The following is a 16,696-nucleotide window of genomic DNA, read 5'->3' on the forward strand; positions in this document are numbered from 1 at the left end:
TGTGGTAGAATATGAGAGACATGGTAGGATATGAAACCAGAAAAATCACTCTGGGTCAGAGCATAAAAGGCCTTGAACGTCTTGTCAAGGAGGTTTTAATTTATTTCACAGACACTTTGGAGGCAATAAAAGATTTTGGAAATGGTCATAAAAATCAATGAATGTTTTGGGGAAGAAAACTATGTCTTTATCTTCTGATAAAAGAGATTAAAGGGTGGATTACAAATGGAGAGATTGCATATACAGAGGGTAATCATTCATTAATTCAACAAATACTTAATAAGAACCTATTCCATTTTAGGTAATCTGTAACATCCAACAGCAGTGGAAGAGAAGAGGAATCATGGGGGCCTAAACTAATAAAGGTAATGGAATACAAAGGCAGAGATAGGTGTCAGAGACAGTGCAGAGTCAGAATCAGCTTGGGACAGAATACAAGGGTTGAAGAAAAGGAAGGAATCAAAGGTACCATTGAAATTGAGCCCAAAAAGAACTGTATTACCATTAACAAAATGCGGGTGAAGTGAGAACATTTTTTAAAGAATAAAGTTACTGAATTCAGTTTATAAACATTGATTTGAATAATAGTGGCCTGTACAGAAATGCTAAATAAGAAGTCAAAAAATAAGTTAAAATTGCTTAATAAAGTAGGCTGCACTATTCACTAAACATACAATTAAATGTTTATATACTTGCTCTAAAGCCTACAAGTATAGACTGTGATTATTATAAAATCAGTAAATTGGCCTTTAAAGAAAAAGCAAGATAAAAGGTATAAAAAATTATATGTGATTAAGGGAAATGCAAATACTCGCATTCATATCCTAATATATAAAAATGAACATTTGAAGAAAAGGCATTTCTTCTTAAATAATATGTTAAGGAGGATTTTAATATGTTTATGAAATATTTAAGGGAATATTTATGCTGGTGCTTTTTTACACCTGCTCTAGGCATTTCTAATATATAATTAACTACCCCACCATCACTAAGTAGTTTTTGAGATATGAAAAAGTGTGTATGCAAATTGGTATTCAGCTTGATTTTGGTTTTTAAAAAATCTTTAAATATCAGGACAAGGTAAGTACATGCTTAGAGTTTCTTAGTTAACCTCTAGTTTTCTGTACTATACTAACTAAATGTTTTATATGTTTTAGAATACAAGAAGTATGCCCCACTTTAAATTCACCCCTTACTTTTTTTCATCCTAGGCCTGTCATTTGAAGCTAATAGGAATTCCTCAACCTTTGTAGATTAGGGTAAGAGCCATTTTTATTTTTAAATTAAATTATCTTACCTTACTTATTAAAAAAAAACAATAGTGCCAGATCCTTGTAACATAAAACCTAAAGCAATACATGATGATAAGCATCACATCAAGTGAAATTAAAGAGAAATATTGAACACTTAGATAAAATAATGGTTTCTATCTTGCCCCAAATAGGTAAGTATTGTACTTGTAGACCTAAAACCATTGAATAGTTTTTTGTTTAATTCCGTAAGAGATATATTAGTGAACTTACTAATGAAAAGAAAACATTCAAGTGACACACTTCATGGTCAAAACTGATAAATCAGAGATGGAGATAGTCTATAACATCAAGTCTAGGAGCCTAAAAACCACTAACCCAATGCCAAAAGTCGAAGTAAAAATTTATTTTAAGTTAGGATAGGTGGAAAGTAGAACTTTGTGCAAATAAAAAGTAGGAAAGGAGATCTTGAGAAAGGTGTCAAAGTAAGCCATGCATGGCAAAGTTCCCCAGCACTTAAAAGTTCAGTGACTAATATCTCTAGCAGTTTCACGAGACTCAGCCCACAGACAGTTCTTGCAAAAGGAATCTAAGAGAAAAGAGTAGTAAACTGCATCTTCTAATAACCCACAAACAAAGGTCATTCTAAAATAGCTGACAATGTCAGGGCTAAACAGTTTTCATAAACACAGTTCTTCTTATCCTTAACATTCCTTTTTGAGAACAAAAAGGATGAAAAGAGTTTGAAAAGATGGAGTAGATAAAGAAAACAGGGTTACTGAGCAATTTGACACAGAGAAACACTTCTACAAGGAAAACAAAGTTTCAAAAAATTAGTATACAGAGAAGAGAAACTAGCTACAAATATTATAGAACCTATGCAATAAAGACTGTTTAATCATGCAGTTGAAACAGGCAGTTCTATATGATTTTAAAAGGCACTCTTGTTTTCTTAAATCTACATAAAAATGTCATTCTGAAGAGAATTTTAGATCAAAGTATAACTTCATGACTATATCATATACTAAATAGCTATATGTAATTATATAATTATTCATTTAAGGGCCATTCTTTGAAATATTTAAAATCTCAGATTGGTTTTTCTCTGCCACACAGGATGATAATGGTGTAACTCAGAAAATACAAACTTTCAACTTTGCTGTGTCAAAGTAATTAATAAAAACAAGATTTCCATATCAAGTGATTTTCATTTATCTGCATTTTTAGATTATTCAGGTCAATGCTTCCATTTTCAGAGAATTAAACTTCTTACATTTGTTTTAAGAAATGCTCGAGGTCATTTGGTTATAAACTTTCAGCTTCTCTGAACAATCTGCAATATGTAAGAAGGGTTTAAAATGAAAAAAATCTCCCATCCTAGTAGAGAGAAAGAAGAGTTCACTTATCTTCTTTACCACCCTCAAGTCTCAGAGAATATCTGTGTCATAGCCCAGTGTGTTTATTAAAGTTTTAAATATTTCTGTAAAAGCCTGTTATGGACAGATATTAATAATATGCTAAAAAGAAAAACATAAGTTTTGCTAATAAGAAACAAAGGTAAAAACAGAACTGTTACTATGTTGAAAGGACTTTTTTTTCCTCAACCTGGAAACTAAGAGTTTCTTTATCACTATTAAAAGTAAAAAATATAGAAAGAAAATCATATACTATTTAAGAACCTAGAAAAAGAATAATAAAATGAACTAAAAGTCATAAATAAATACAAAATTACATTTTACTAAAACCAGTTATGAATTCAATGTTAAAGGAAAAGAATTTATTCATAACACCAACCAAACCCATTAGATATCTTACAATAAAGTAACTGAAAACGTAAGACCTAGATGAAGAAAACTATTAGTCATACAAGACTGCAATTTTTTTTTTTTTTTTTTTTTTATGCGGTATGCGGGCCTCTCACTGTTGTGGCCTCCCCCGTTGCGGAGCACAGGCTCCGGACGCGCAGGCTCCGGACGCGCAGGCTCAGCGGCCATGGCTCACGGGCCCAGCCGCTCCGCGGCATATGGGATCCTCCCAGACCGGGGCACGAACCCGTATCCCCTGCATCGGCAGGCGGACTCTCAACCACCTGCGCCACCAGGGAGGCCCAAGACTGCAATTTTTTAAATGTCTGTATACTTCATATGGGGAGCTTTTTCTTATAGCCCATTTTTTATGAGTAATTAAACAAAACAAATACATGTAAAGATATTAAAATATTTTTAAGATTAATAACATTATAGCTTAGTTTCTTACATTTAGAACAAGTTATAATGAAAAACATGCAGCTAATAATAATTACAGAAAATTGAAGCATGCAAATTGCCTCAACTCTCAAGGGCCTACCCAGATCCTCCCATTAAAATTAACCTCTTTGTCCCTGATTCTATCATTCAACTTCTACGTAACACTATTACAGCACCTACACAATGTTCAGTTGACCCTTGAATAGGGAGGGGGTTAGGGACACCAACCCTCTGTGCAATAGAAAAATCCTGTATAACTTATAGTTGGCCCTCCATATATGCAGTTCCTCCATATACCAGGTTCCTCCTATACACAGTTCTGCATCTTCTATACACAAGATTCAACAAACCGTGGCTACTGTGGTACTATAGTATTTACTATTTAAAAGTCTGTGTATAAGTAGACCTGCGCAGTTCAAATCTGTGCTGTTCAAGTCAACCATCTATAAATTTTAGTAAGTCCTAACACACTACTTTGCATATAGTAAGTAGTCAGTAATTGTGGAATTCAAGGGTAATCCTTCATCGCAAAGTAGTACAGTATATTGAGTGTTGAGCTGTTGTAGCACATTGAGCTGTTACTGTATTCAATGAAACTTTCATTTATTTTCTTTTACTAAAATTTATGTTAAATTGGAGATAACATGGCAAAAATAATACTGTCCCAAAAGTCTGATTCACACATTTATATTAACATACTTAAGCCTAATGATGTTATAAATAGGAACAATAATAATTTGCAATAATAGTTTGCATTATGGAGTTAACATTTGCTGGAAATACAAATTATTTCATATGTTTATTTAAGCCTCACAGTAAATTAAATTAGCTGCATTTTGCAGGTGAGGAAAGTGAGACACTAAGAGGTTAAATAATTATCCAAGGTGACAGTGCCATTGCCAGAATATGGACCCAATCAGTATAATTCCAAAGCCCAAACTCTTAACAATGTTATATTCTTTTATAGCTACAAAGACAGATAGATAGATAGATAGATAGAGAGATAGATAACCAATGTCAGAGCAAGTTTGTAACAGAGAATCTTCCTGAACATTAACAAGAAATAAAATAATTTTAATAATAAAGCACTTTCAATAATTGTACTAACAGAACAGCTATAAATATAACACAGTTTAAAAACAATCTAAAGGAAGTCTACAAGTACATTTACATATTGACAACGTAGTTAAATGGCTTTAGTAGGCCAACTTTTTAAAAGAATATCTAAATCTGCAGTACATTTAAAGCCTTACCATTCAAATATAAATCTATTTAAAAAAAAAAATATATATATATATATATATAAATCTATTTCCTTATTTCCCTTAACATCACCATTTTAATACGTGCAACTACTAATGAAAAAATGAACTTTTCTCAATAAAGTGAACTAAAAATGAAAAAATAGTAGAACACTTTTACTTCTCATATTTTATAAATTGATTTTAGCCATTGCCACATTAAATATAATTCACCACATGTGACATATTGTTAATTTAGTTAGATTGCTAATGTGGCCCTAAGAAATAAAAATGAATTTCATATATCACATCACTGTAGAAAAGTCATAGACAGAAAAATACTATTTTGCCAAATTTAGGAAATAAGGAAACTATAAGGAATTGTTTAAAGCTTCATAAACTACCAGGGAATGTGCAACAGTGAATAAGAAAGGTATTTATCTTTCATTCTCTTTAGTTTTCTATTGCATTGTACCTCAGCTTTCCACATGTATAATGTCAGCAACAAAAATAATATGAAATAACTGAATTAGTCTTAAACCTAGCAGAGAAGTATCATCCCCAAAGGGAAACATATTTCTAAAAGCACTATGCCTGGTGGAATGATAAAAGTTACTATTTTAATTTAAAAGTTTTTAGCTAATATACTTATTCAAACGTTCCTTTTGCCTATGTTGGCAAAAAATTAAAATAGTACTTTGGTAATCTTCACGACATTACATTTGGCAATGGATTCTTAGATATGCACCAAAAGCACAAGCAACAAAAGAAAAAAGAGATAGACTGGACTTCATCAAAATTTAAAACTTTGGTGCTTTGAAGGACACTGTCTAGACAGTGAAAAGACAACCTACAGAATGGGAGAATATTTGCAAATCATTTATCTGATAAGGACCTCATAACTAGAATATATGAAGAACTCTTAGAATTCAACAACAACAAAACCAAATAACCCAATTTAAAAAATGAACAAAGGACTCGAAAAGACATTACACCGAAGATATACAAGTGGCCAATATGCACATGAAAAGACAAAAAGACTCAAACAAATATTTGTACACCCATATTCATAGCAGTATTATTTACAATAGTCAAAAGGTGGAAGCAACTCAAGCATCCATCAATGGATGCATGGATTTAAAAAATGTGGTATATACATACAACAGAATATCATTCGGCAATAAAAAGGAAGGACACATGCTACAATATGAAAGAACCTTGAAGACATTATGCTAACTGAAAAAAAAACAATCATTAAGGACAAATGCTGGATAATTCCACTTATTTGAGGTGTCTAGAGTAATCATATTCATAGTGAAAAAGAGTAAAATAGTGGCTGTCAGGGGCCGGTGTTGGGGAATGAAGAGTTATTATTTAATGGTTATACAGTTTTAGCTTTGCAAGATGGAAAAAGTTTTGGAGATGGATAGTAATGATGGTTGCACAACGATGTGAATGTACTTAATGAAACTGAACTACACACTTAAAAATGGTTAAAATGGCTAATTTTATATTATGTACATTTTACCACAGTTTTTAAAATTGTTCTAAAATGGGCAAGAACTGGAATAGAAATTTCTCCAAAAAAAAACCATATGATGGCCAACAACTTCATCACTAGTCATTAGGGAAATGCAAATCAAAACTACAATGAGAAATAGTTTTACACCTACTAGGATGGCTAAAAGTTTCTGAAAATGTAAAATAACAACTGTTGGCAAGGATGTAGAGAAATTGGAATCCTCCACATTGCTGGTGGGAATGTAAAATCGTGCAACCACCATGGAAAACAACTTGAACAATTTGGCAGTTCCTCAAAAAGTTAAACATAAAATTGCTATATGATCCAGCAATTCCTCTCCTAGTTTATATACAAAAGAACTAAAAACTTGTATTCAAAAACAACTTGTGCAATAATGTTCATAGCAGCACTATTCAAAATAGCCAAAAGGTGGAAAAAAAGCCAATGTCTATCAAAGAATAAATGTGTAAAAATATTGTGATATACCCATACAATGGAAAAATATTCATCCACAAAAAGGAATGAAGTACTGATAGATGCTACAACAAGAATGAACATTAAAAACATTATGCAAAGTAAAAGAAGCCAGTCACAAAGTCACATATTTTATGATCCAATTTACAAGAAATATCCAGAATAAGTAAATTTATAAAGAAAGAGAGCAGATTAGTGACTGCCAGGGACTGGGATGACTGCTTAATAAGTATGGCATTTTCTTTTGGAGGGAAGGAAATTTTCTGGAACTTGACAGAGACGATGGTTGCACAATATTATGAATGTAGTAAATGCCACTGAATTGTATACCTAAAATGGTTACTGTTATGCTATGTGAATTTGACCTCAAATTTTAAAAATGCTAAAAATGGGGTTATAGTTGGAAGCAATATATAAATAACAGAAGTATATGAAGTAAATTACTTCACAAAATCCCCATGGACTATTATATAGGCATTAAAATAATTTGGAGACTGTAAATGAAATCATTTTCATAAAAGTAAATTAAAACAACAATTGTATATTAAATATATGAAAGGCTGCAAACACATATAAATTGCAATGTGGAAAAAAAACAACCCAGGCGTGTTTTTGTCTTAAAGTTATGGAAACAAAACATTTATATATATATAACATAAATAATCTATCTGAAATACACTTTTTGTCCAATGAAATTCTTGGCTATAGAAAATTCAGTAGTAAAAAGCTTTTTGGAAAACAGGATGGCTCCAAAATCCTTACCTTTTTACTTAATAAACATAAAATAACAAAATACTATGACTCCACTAGGTAATAAGGTCTACACTTTGTGGATTCCGTTGTACACATCTCTACTGCTGCTTCTGTATACAATGAACACAGCACTAAGCTGTGGCTTTTGGCTAATAAGGGCTACTGGATCCTCCCTGTCCATATTAACACCACTTCTGCATTAATAGTTAAGAGTTAGGCCTAAGAATCAGACATTTTCTTCCTCTTATTAGCAGTATGATCTGGGTATTTTACTTAACTTCTTTGTGTATTGGGTTGTATGTAAAATGGAGATAATTGTGACTTCTCCCATAGTTGTTGTACAGCTGAAATGAGATAATGAATATAAGCTATGAGTACAGTGCCTAGAACACAGAAAATGCAAGCGTCAAACAATTTGTGTATTACAGCCTCAATCAGGGCAGAGCTTTCCATATCACAAAATTTCAATCAGCACCAAACCTGCTATTACCAGAGCAGTTTTGTTGACTCTAAGGCACAGCTCATCATTCTGTGTTTCTCAACCCTGAGTGTATATTAGAATCATTTGGGAAGACTTTGAAAAGAACCAAGAATCACCTTACGATAAACTAAGAGACTGATTTAATTATTTTAGGGATTGACCCAGACATCCGTATTTTTTAAAAGCTCTCCAGGTGGCTTTAACATGCAGGTAGTGTTAAAAAGTTTTATCTAAAGGCCCAGGCCCAACTCTCTCTATAAAGATTTCTCATCACAGCCAACAACTGAGGCTTTTCTGTGAGTGCTCTACAGGCTATTCCATTTAGACAAAGTAGATTAAAGATTTAAGGAACAAGGACTAATCTAGAAATAAGGAAGTATTACTGAAAAAAAAATTTTTAAGGAAATTTTTTAAAGAAAGACCAAATTTTCTTTTTTAAAACGTAGGAGAAAGAAGCAGCAGGACAGAGAAGAAGAGAAAAGAAGGGTTTCATGATTGAAAAATTATATAATAGTTAGCTCTTATAATGCTCTTTTAATGTGCTTCAATTCCTATTATATGTGACTCTATTACATATGATCACATTTGATATTTATAATAATGCAGAGAAGTATTATCATCTTCCTTCTACATATGAGAAAAATGAAGCACTGAGATGCTAAGTGAATTAACTGAAGCCATACATTTAAACAGTGGCAGAGCGGGAATTTCAGCCAAGGACTGATTCTAAACTCATGCTCTTAAACCTTGTTATACTATCACCCTGTCAAAAAAAAAAAAAAAAAAAAAAAACTTAAGTGATGTAAGGCATACACAAAACCTTTATTTCTTATTCCTAAAGTAAAATGTAAAGTGATAACTTACTATTATTAAAAAACAAATTATCAGCAGTGATTATTTTAGAATAGTAAGATTACAGGTAATTTTTAACTTTAATTTATCTGCATTTGGTAAATTTCCTATAGTAATCATGTATTCATTTTGAAATAAGAAAAAGTAAGATTTTCTTAAAGCTAGTATATCACAGAATTCTTATAGTTCATAGTCCCTAATATATATTACCTTCCAAAAAATATTGAGACTTAATGGAAAAAAAAACTTCTTTAATAAAATATATTTTCCACAAGAGGCATATCTTTCTTAATTTTCTTTTCTGTAGTAAAAATACACTGAAGTGAAAGAAAAAATAATTACCTGTACACTGTCCTCCGTTGGTTGGATCTCCATAATAACCTGGCATGCAGTCTTGACACTGCTTTCCTGTGGTAAGATTTTTACACTGTTCGCATACGTTATTATTGATGCAAGTGCTATGTCCATTACACTGGCAAGCTAAGGAAAATAGTAAAAAAAAAAAAAAATTTTAAATATCTACATAACAGTATCAAGTATATCTGCCATCAAGACAAAGAATTTATTTTACAAATCTGAATGGTAGCAGAGTCCAACGGGCATTTCCCAAGTTTTTTTTTAATGTGTGTCTCAAAATACTAACATAGGACATTATATACAATAAATTCTGTGTTGAAATTTTGCCTATGATCTGTAAAATGTAGGGGTTAGAAATTTAAGTGAAACATAAAAGTTATAGCTAAGGAGGAAATATCTTTTAACATATTCCTTAAAGATTCATGTGACAATTATGTCTATTAACAGGAATAAATAAAAGAGCTTTGACAAAGAATGTTAAAATGCATCTTAATTATATTTACATATAATAAAAAAGGATCAATAAATACAGAAAATTATGTGGTAATAAGTCCTTACTTCAAGAAAATACATTAGTTTAAAATTAGCAAACATAGCACTTTTAAATTTTGTATAAATGTATATCTTCTTTGGGCAAGAAAAGCTTCGAGGCTTAATTAAAATTCTATTTGAATGTGAACTAAACAGAAACAGATTTAAAGCATAAGATTTTTTTATGTCTTCTTAATATGAGGTCTAATATGTTTTCATATTAATATTACAATAGAATTTTAAAACTTCAGGTGAGAGATAAAGTTCCTATATGAAAGCTCATGTTTAGTGTCTATTGGGGGCATAATACTGACTTAATTTGGTAACATCTTGTCAAAACATCATAATCATTGTCACTTTCATAATCATTTTCATCATTATTACAACTAAAACAGCATTTAATTGAGCTTTCTCTTGCTCAAGCCAAGAAAGCTAATGTTTAGTCGATTGCAGTTGTTTGTGGCTGGCATCTATATTCTGCTTGGTCAGTTTACATTTTGTATCAGTTTTTAAAATATTGTAAATACTACCCCATGGCTAGATAGTGAACCAAGTGGCATACATGAATTATATAATTTAAGACTCACAACAATTTTGTGTGGAAGGTACTATTTTTAGGGTTCTTTCTAAGATCAGGAGGCCTGGATTAAGCAACTACCCAAAGTCACACATTTAAAGAATGGCAGAAACAAATGCACAATCAGGATGTATGAATCAAAGACCAGACATTAAATCTCATACCTACTGTACGTACAAAATTTGAAAGTAAGAGGGAAATCCCAAGAGACTAGCATAAGGTCATCAACATGAGTTAACATCAAAGAGTAAAGAAAAAAAAAGTATAAAACAAATACCTATATCTTACAGATATTTTCAGAGGCATAACTCTATTGCAACATAGTATAGAAATGACATGCAGTCATCATGGAAAAATATTGAGTAATCTTCCTCTTTATGAAACTGAGAAAATTACAATATAGTTTTCAAATTTTATATTACATTATGAAACAGCTAGGAGAAAATTTAATAACAAGAAAACTATTCATAATAAATTGAGTGAAATAAGGATTCAAACAATATATTTAGAATGAACACAATTTTGTTTTTAAATGTATTAATATGCCCATGGAAAAGTTAATGATGGTTATCTTAGTTTAGTAAGATTTTTCTGCATCATCAGTTTTCTACAATAAATTCATATTACTTTTATAATAAGGAAAAATAATAACTTTAATTTTTTAACATTGTGCTTAAAATTTTAAGTTACTTTTTCATAGAAAATTTTATGTAAAACCACTAAGGTTAATTCACTCAGGTAAAAACAAAATTTATTGAGTGCTCACTACATGTAAAGCATTATCTGAAAAAGTCAAAATAAGAGATGGGTTACTATAAACATTTTTATGAAACCCTGGCTACATTTTTTCATCAGAAAAACAAATGTCTTAACTTCTGAATAAAATGACTAAATTTACCAATCTCATCTAATATCCTCCTCATAGATTACCACTGTAATAATAAAAAAACTTGCCAGAAACAACAAGAATTGGGGTATGATGACAACTACGTAAGTAAAACTAGAAAGTAGTAACCTACTATACCTCTGGGAATTAAAAGAGAACTCCTGGCATAATGCCACTCAACAGTAACTTTCCTGAAAGCGACAAGTTCTGAAGGCAGTTCTGGGCCACAGTGCAACCAAGAAGCATATCAGCTGCTAGAATGAGATACAGCAAAGTCTAATGTTCCAAGTAATGAATATACCATACAGAAAGCTGGTATAATTTAGACTTAACTGCTGGCAAAATTTCCAGCAAAAAAAGGATAGTCATCGTTGCAGCTTATAACTAGTATGGCAGCAATGGCAAAGGGTAAGGCATGTTATAGAAAGCAGGACCCAGATGTAATAATGGCTGTATCAAACACAGGAAAAGGATATACTATAAAGCCTATGATGATGTTTTATTCTCCACTGCCATTAGGGGGTTGGATCAACAGGTAATGTAAGCTTGTATCTAATAGTTCTTCCAGGATACACTGTTACTTGAAAGGTTCTAATAACAACCTGGTTCTGGAACATGAATGAAACTAAAGAGAAGTCATCCATACTGTTTTGTTTAAATTTTAAAACCAGCCCAGATGGCTTCTCATCTATGTACACACAAACAGAAAAAAATGAAAATAAAACATCATGAAAAACACAGCACTTGATATGCAAATAAAGTACCTCGTTTTGAAAAATATGTGCTCTCTAAAACAGATGTAAAACATTGAAAAGTATCTGTTTGGCATTCTCAACAAAATTCAAAAAAAAAAATATACACAGAAAATCAAGGCTAAAATTTACCCAAAACTTTTTTTCAAAACATAGCCTTTTAGAAGAAAAGGGAATTATCATTGCTAAAAATAAAACAGGGATTCAAAACAAGAATGTGAAAGAGAAGTGTGAGCTAGTGACAGAACTTTACTATACATGGGGACAGACTAGCAACAGCTAGTAGGTATGGGTTTCAAAACTCAGCAGGGCCAGGAGATATAATCTCTGGCATACACAAATTAGAGAGCTAAACTGAACCATATTTAAAATGCTTAAAGCCTTCAATTGTAGCCCCTATCTGTGAAAAAGGTACTAAAATACATCACAAGCCCAAAGAAGCAGAAAGGAACCTTAACATGGGTAAGAATGTATGAAAGACAAAAGTCACTTGTGAGAACTTAAAGCCTATACTGATCATATTGTTTGGGTTGAAATTCACACTTTCCATATGGTAGAGAAACCCCAACATCAAACAATAGTGTTAAAACCTGCTCTGTAAACAAGAAAAGCCTCATGCAAAAGTAGACATAAATGGACCCTTGAAATACTTCAACTCAGGTCACACAGAACAGAAACTGGAAAAACTTGATTCTGTAAACTGCAAGATAGTAAGTATTTTAGGCTTTGCAGACCATAAAACCTCTTCACAACTACCACTGCTGCCACTGCAGTACAAAAGTAACCATACACAATACACAAACAATTGATAATAGCTATAATCCAATAAAACTTTATTTACAAAAATAGGCAGTCAACCAGGTTTGGCCATCACACCTTCGTTTGCAAGCCTTTGATACAGTAATAAAAGACAATGAAAATAACAACGACAACAACACTACTTACTGAATTAAACTTCAAAATGAAAAATCACAAAGCATCATAAAGAAGAGTCAGGCAAAAGAGAGATAATAAAAATGAGAATTGACAACCCAAGAATTGGAGTAAAAGGACAATTAGAAAACAATAAAAATATGCAAAATAATTAAAGGCAGAAAAAAATGAGAAAATTATGCTTAAAGAACTAAAGTTACGTATGATGACAACGTCTCAACAAAAAGAGAGTATCAATAAAAACACAGAAATTATAAAAAAGAACAAATGGAAATTATAAAGTACAACAGTAAAATAACTGAAATGAGGGACCTCCCTGGCGGTTCAGTGGTTAAGACTCCACACTTACACTGCAGGGTGCATGGATTCGATCCCTGGTCGGGGAACTAAGATCTCACATGCTGCACAGTGCAGCCAAAAAAAAGTAGGGGGGGGGGGGTGGATAAAATTCTACACATACTAACAGAAATAAAATAAAAGCATTTAAAAAACCTGAAATGAAAAATACACTAGAGATTCAACAGTAAATTTGAACTGGCAGAAGAATTAGCAAATTTGAAGAAAGATCAGTAGAGACCATGGAAGCTGAAGTACAGAGAGACAACAGAATGAAGAAAAATAAACAGAGCCTCAGCTAAATGCAGGACACCATTAAGTGCACCAACCTATGTGTAATGGGAGTGTTGGAAAGACAGGAGAGAGAGAAAGAAGGCTAAAATTTATTTAAAGAAATAATTCCTGAAAAATCCCCAAATTTGATAAAAATGTTAATCCACACATCCAAGAAGCTTAACAAAATTTAAGTACAATAAACATGAAGAGATCAATAAATACATTATAATAAAAGCCAAAAACAAGTAGAAAATCTTGAAAGCAGCAAGAGAAAATATGACTCCTCACCTAAAAAAATCCCAATAAAATTAATAACTGGCTTTTAATCAGGAAAAACGAGGGTCAGTAGCCAGTGGGATAATATATGCAAAGTCCTGAAAATAAAACTGTCAACTAAAAATTTTCTATCCATCGAGACTGCTCTTCAAAAATTAAAGTGAAACATTCACAGATAAACAAAAATTGAGAGAATTCACTATCAGCAGATATGCCTTACAGGAAACACTAAAGGAAGATCTTCAAGAAGAAAACATGTGACACCAGACAGTAATTTAACTCCACAAAATAAAACAGAGCACCAATAACAGAACTGTCATTATAAAAGACAGTAAATATATATCTTTTGTCTCCTTTCTTCTTTAACATGATTTTTAAAGACTGTATTTTAAATGATATAAAGAATGGTATTGTTGGGCCTATAAAACATAAAACATAATGTATTCCCCAATAACACCACAGAGGAAGTGTATCAGAGAAAATCTATATTGGGCTAAGTATATGACATGGTATTACTAGATGGTAAACAAAGATCCACAGGAACAAAGAAAACCAAAAATGGTTAATACAAAGATTAATATAACAAAAGCTGTAAGTATACACTCATCCTCCTTTTTTTCCTCAGATTCTTTAAAAGACATAAAACTATATAAATAATAACTATAAAAATGGACTGTTAGGTTTGCAACATATACAGATGTAATACATATAACAATACCACAAGAAGGGAAGAAAGAGACTAGACATGTATGAGTAAAATTATTTCATCTCACTGGAATTAAGTTAGCATAAATCTGAAGCATATTTTAATAAGATAAGCTATATATGGTAAACCCTGGAGTAACCACTAAGAAAATAACTCATGGACTTCCCTGGTGGCACAGTGGTTAAGAATCCGCTTGCCAATGCAGGAGACATGGGTTTGAGCCCTGGTCTGGGAAGATCCCACATGCCACGGAGCAACTAAACCCGTGCACCACAACTACTGAGCCTGTGCTCTACAGCCTATGAGCCACAACTACTGAGCCCAAGTGCCACAACTACTGAAGCCCGCGCACCTAGAGCCCATGCTCTGCAACAACAGAAGCCACCTAATGAGAAGCCCGCACATCACAATGAAGAGTAGCCCTCGCTCACCACAACTAGAGAAAGCCCACACACAGCAATGAAGACCCAACGCAGCCAAAAAATAAATAAATAAATTTATTTTTAAAAAGAAAGAAAATAACTCATAAAATATAATGAAAAATCATTAAAAATTAAAATGTTATAATAGAAAATATTCACTTACTGCAAAAAAATAAACAAATGAAGAGTGGAAGAACAGAAAATTCATGATATACAGGGGAAAAAATAAAATAACACACATAAATCCAACTGCATCAAAAATAACATTAAATGTGAATAGATCAAATGATTTAATCAAAAGGCAGAAAAGACAGACCAGATAAAAGACAAAGATCTAACTATGTACCCTTCATAGGAGACACACCTAAATACACAAAGAGATTGAAAATGAATGGATGAAAAAAGATATAGTATACAAACAGCAACCACAAGAAAGATGGAATGGCTATAGGAATATCAGATAGACTTTTCAAATGTTACTGAAGATGAAGAGGGACATTTTATAATGACAAAAAGGACAATCCATCGATAAGATATAAAAATTGTAAACATACATGCATCTAACAGAGCCTCAAACTACATGAAGCAAACACCGACAGAAATTAAAACAGAAATAAAGAATTCAACAAAAATAGTTGGAGATGTCAATACCTCACTTTCAATAATGAATCAAACAACTAGACAGATGATTTGCAAGGGATTAGAAGACTTGGACAACACTATAAACCAACTGGACCAAACAGACATAAATAGAAAAATCCACATAACAGCAGCAGAATATACATTCTTCTTAACTGCACATAAAAAACTCTTCAGGATAGACAATATACTAGGTCATAAAACAAACCTCAATAAATTTAAAAGGACTGAAGTCATATAAAGTATGTTCTCTAACCACAATTGACTAAAATTAGAAATCAATAACAGAAAATTTGGGAAAATCACAAATTGTGGAAATCAAGCAACACATTCCTAAATAACCAATGGATCAAAAAACAAATCATAGGAAAATTAAAAATTACTTTCAGGTATATTAAAATAAAGCATAATATACCAAAACTTACAGGATGCAGCAAAACACTGCTCAGAAAAAATAATTATGGCTGTAAAAGCCTACATTAAAAAAGAGAAAAGGTCTCATATCAACCAACTTTGCACCTTATTAAGTAAAAAATTAATAGAAAACTAAACTCAAAGCAAGCAGAAGAAAGGAAATAATAAAGATTAGAGTGAAAATAAATAAAATGCAGAGTATGAAAACTATAAAGAAAATCAATAAAGCCAAATACAAACTGTTCTTTGTAATGTGCAACAAAATCAACAAAGCTTTAGCTAGGCTAACAGAGAAATATATGAAGACACAAATTATTAAAATCAGGAATGAAAGATGAGACATACAACTGACAAAGACTGGGGAAAAGGTCTATAGGGAAATACTATGAACAACTGTATGCCAATAAATTAGATAACCTAGATGATAGGGGAGATTCTTAGAAAGATACTAACTACCAAGACTTACTAGAGGAGAAACAGAAAATAGGCACAGGCCATAACAATAAAAAGACTGAGTTAGTAATCAACAAAGTGCCAGAAAAGTATAGCCCAAGATCAACTGGCTTAATTCATGAATTCTACCAAACAGTCAAGGAGAATTAACAATTATTCACAAATATTTCCAAAACACAGAAGAAAAGGGAAGACTTCCTAACTCATTCTATGAGGCCAGTATTAACCTAATACAAAGACAAGACAAACTTATCACAAGAAAAGATGATGCCAGACCAATACCTCTTATGATTATAGCTGCAAAACTTCTCAACAAAAT

At 31.9% G+C, this 16,696-nt stretch overlaps 1 protein-coding gene across 1 annotated transcript in view; it reads right to left on the bottom strand.

Moving 5' to 3' along the window:
- ATRNL1 (attractin like 1) overlaps positions 1–16,696 on the bottom strand; it is a 730,282-nt gene that overhangs the window by 501,437 nt on the left and 212,149 nt on the right. Inside the window, exon 19 of the mRNA XM_060100355.1 lies at positions 9,162–9,299. Coding sequence (XP_059956338.1) covers positions 9,162–9,299 — 138 coding nt within the window. The remainder of the gene's footprint in view (positions 1–9,161; positions 9,300–16,696) is intronic.

This window comes from Mesoplodon densirostris, chromosome 1, assembly GCF_025265405.1.
Source record: "Mesoplodon densirostris isolate mMesDen1 chromosome 1, mMesDen1 primary haplotype, whole genome shotgun sequence".
Taxonomy (NCBI): domain Eukaryota; kingdom Metazoa; phylum Chordata; class Mammalia; order Artiodactyla; family Ziphiidae; genus Mesoplodon; species Mesoplodon densirostris.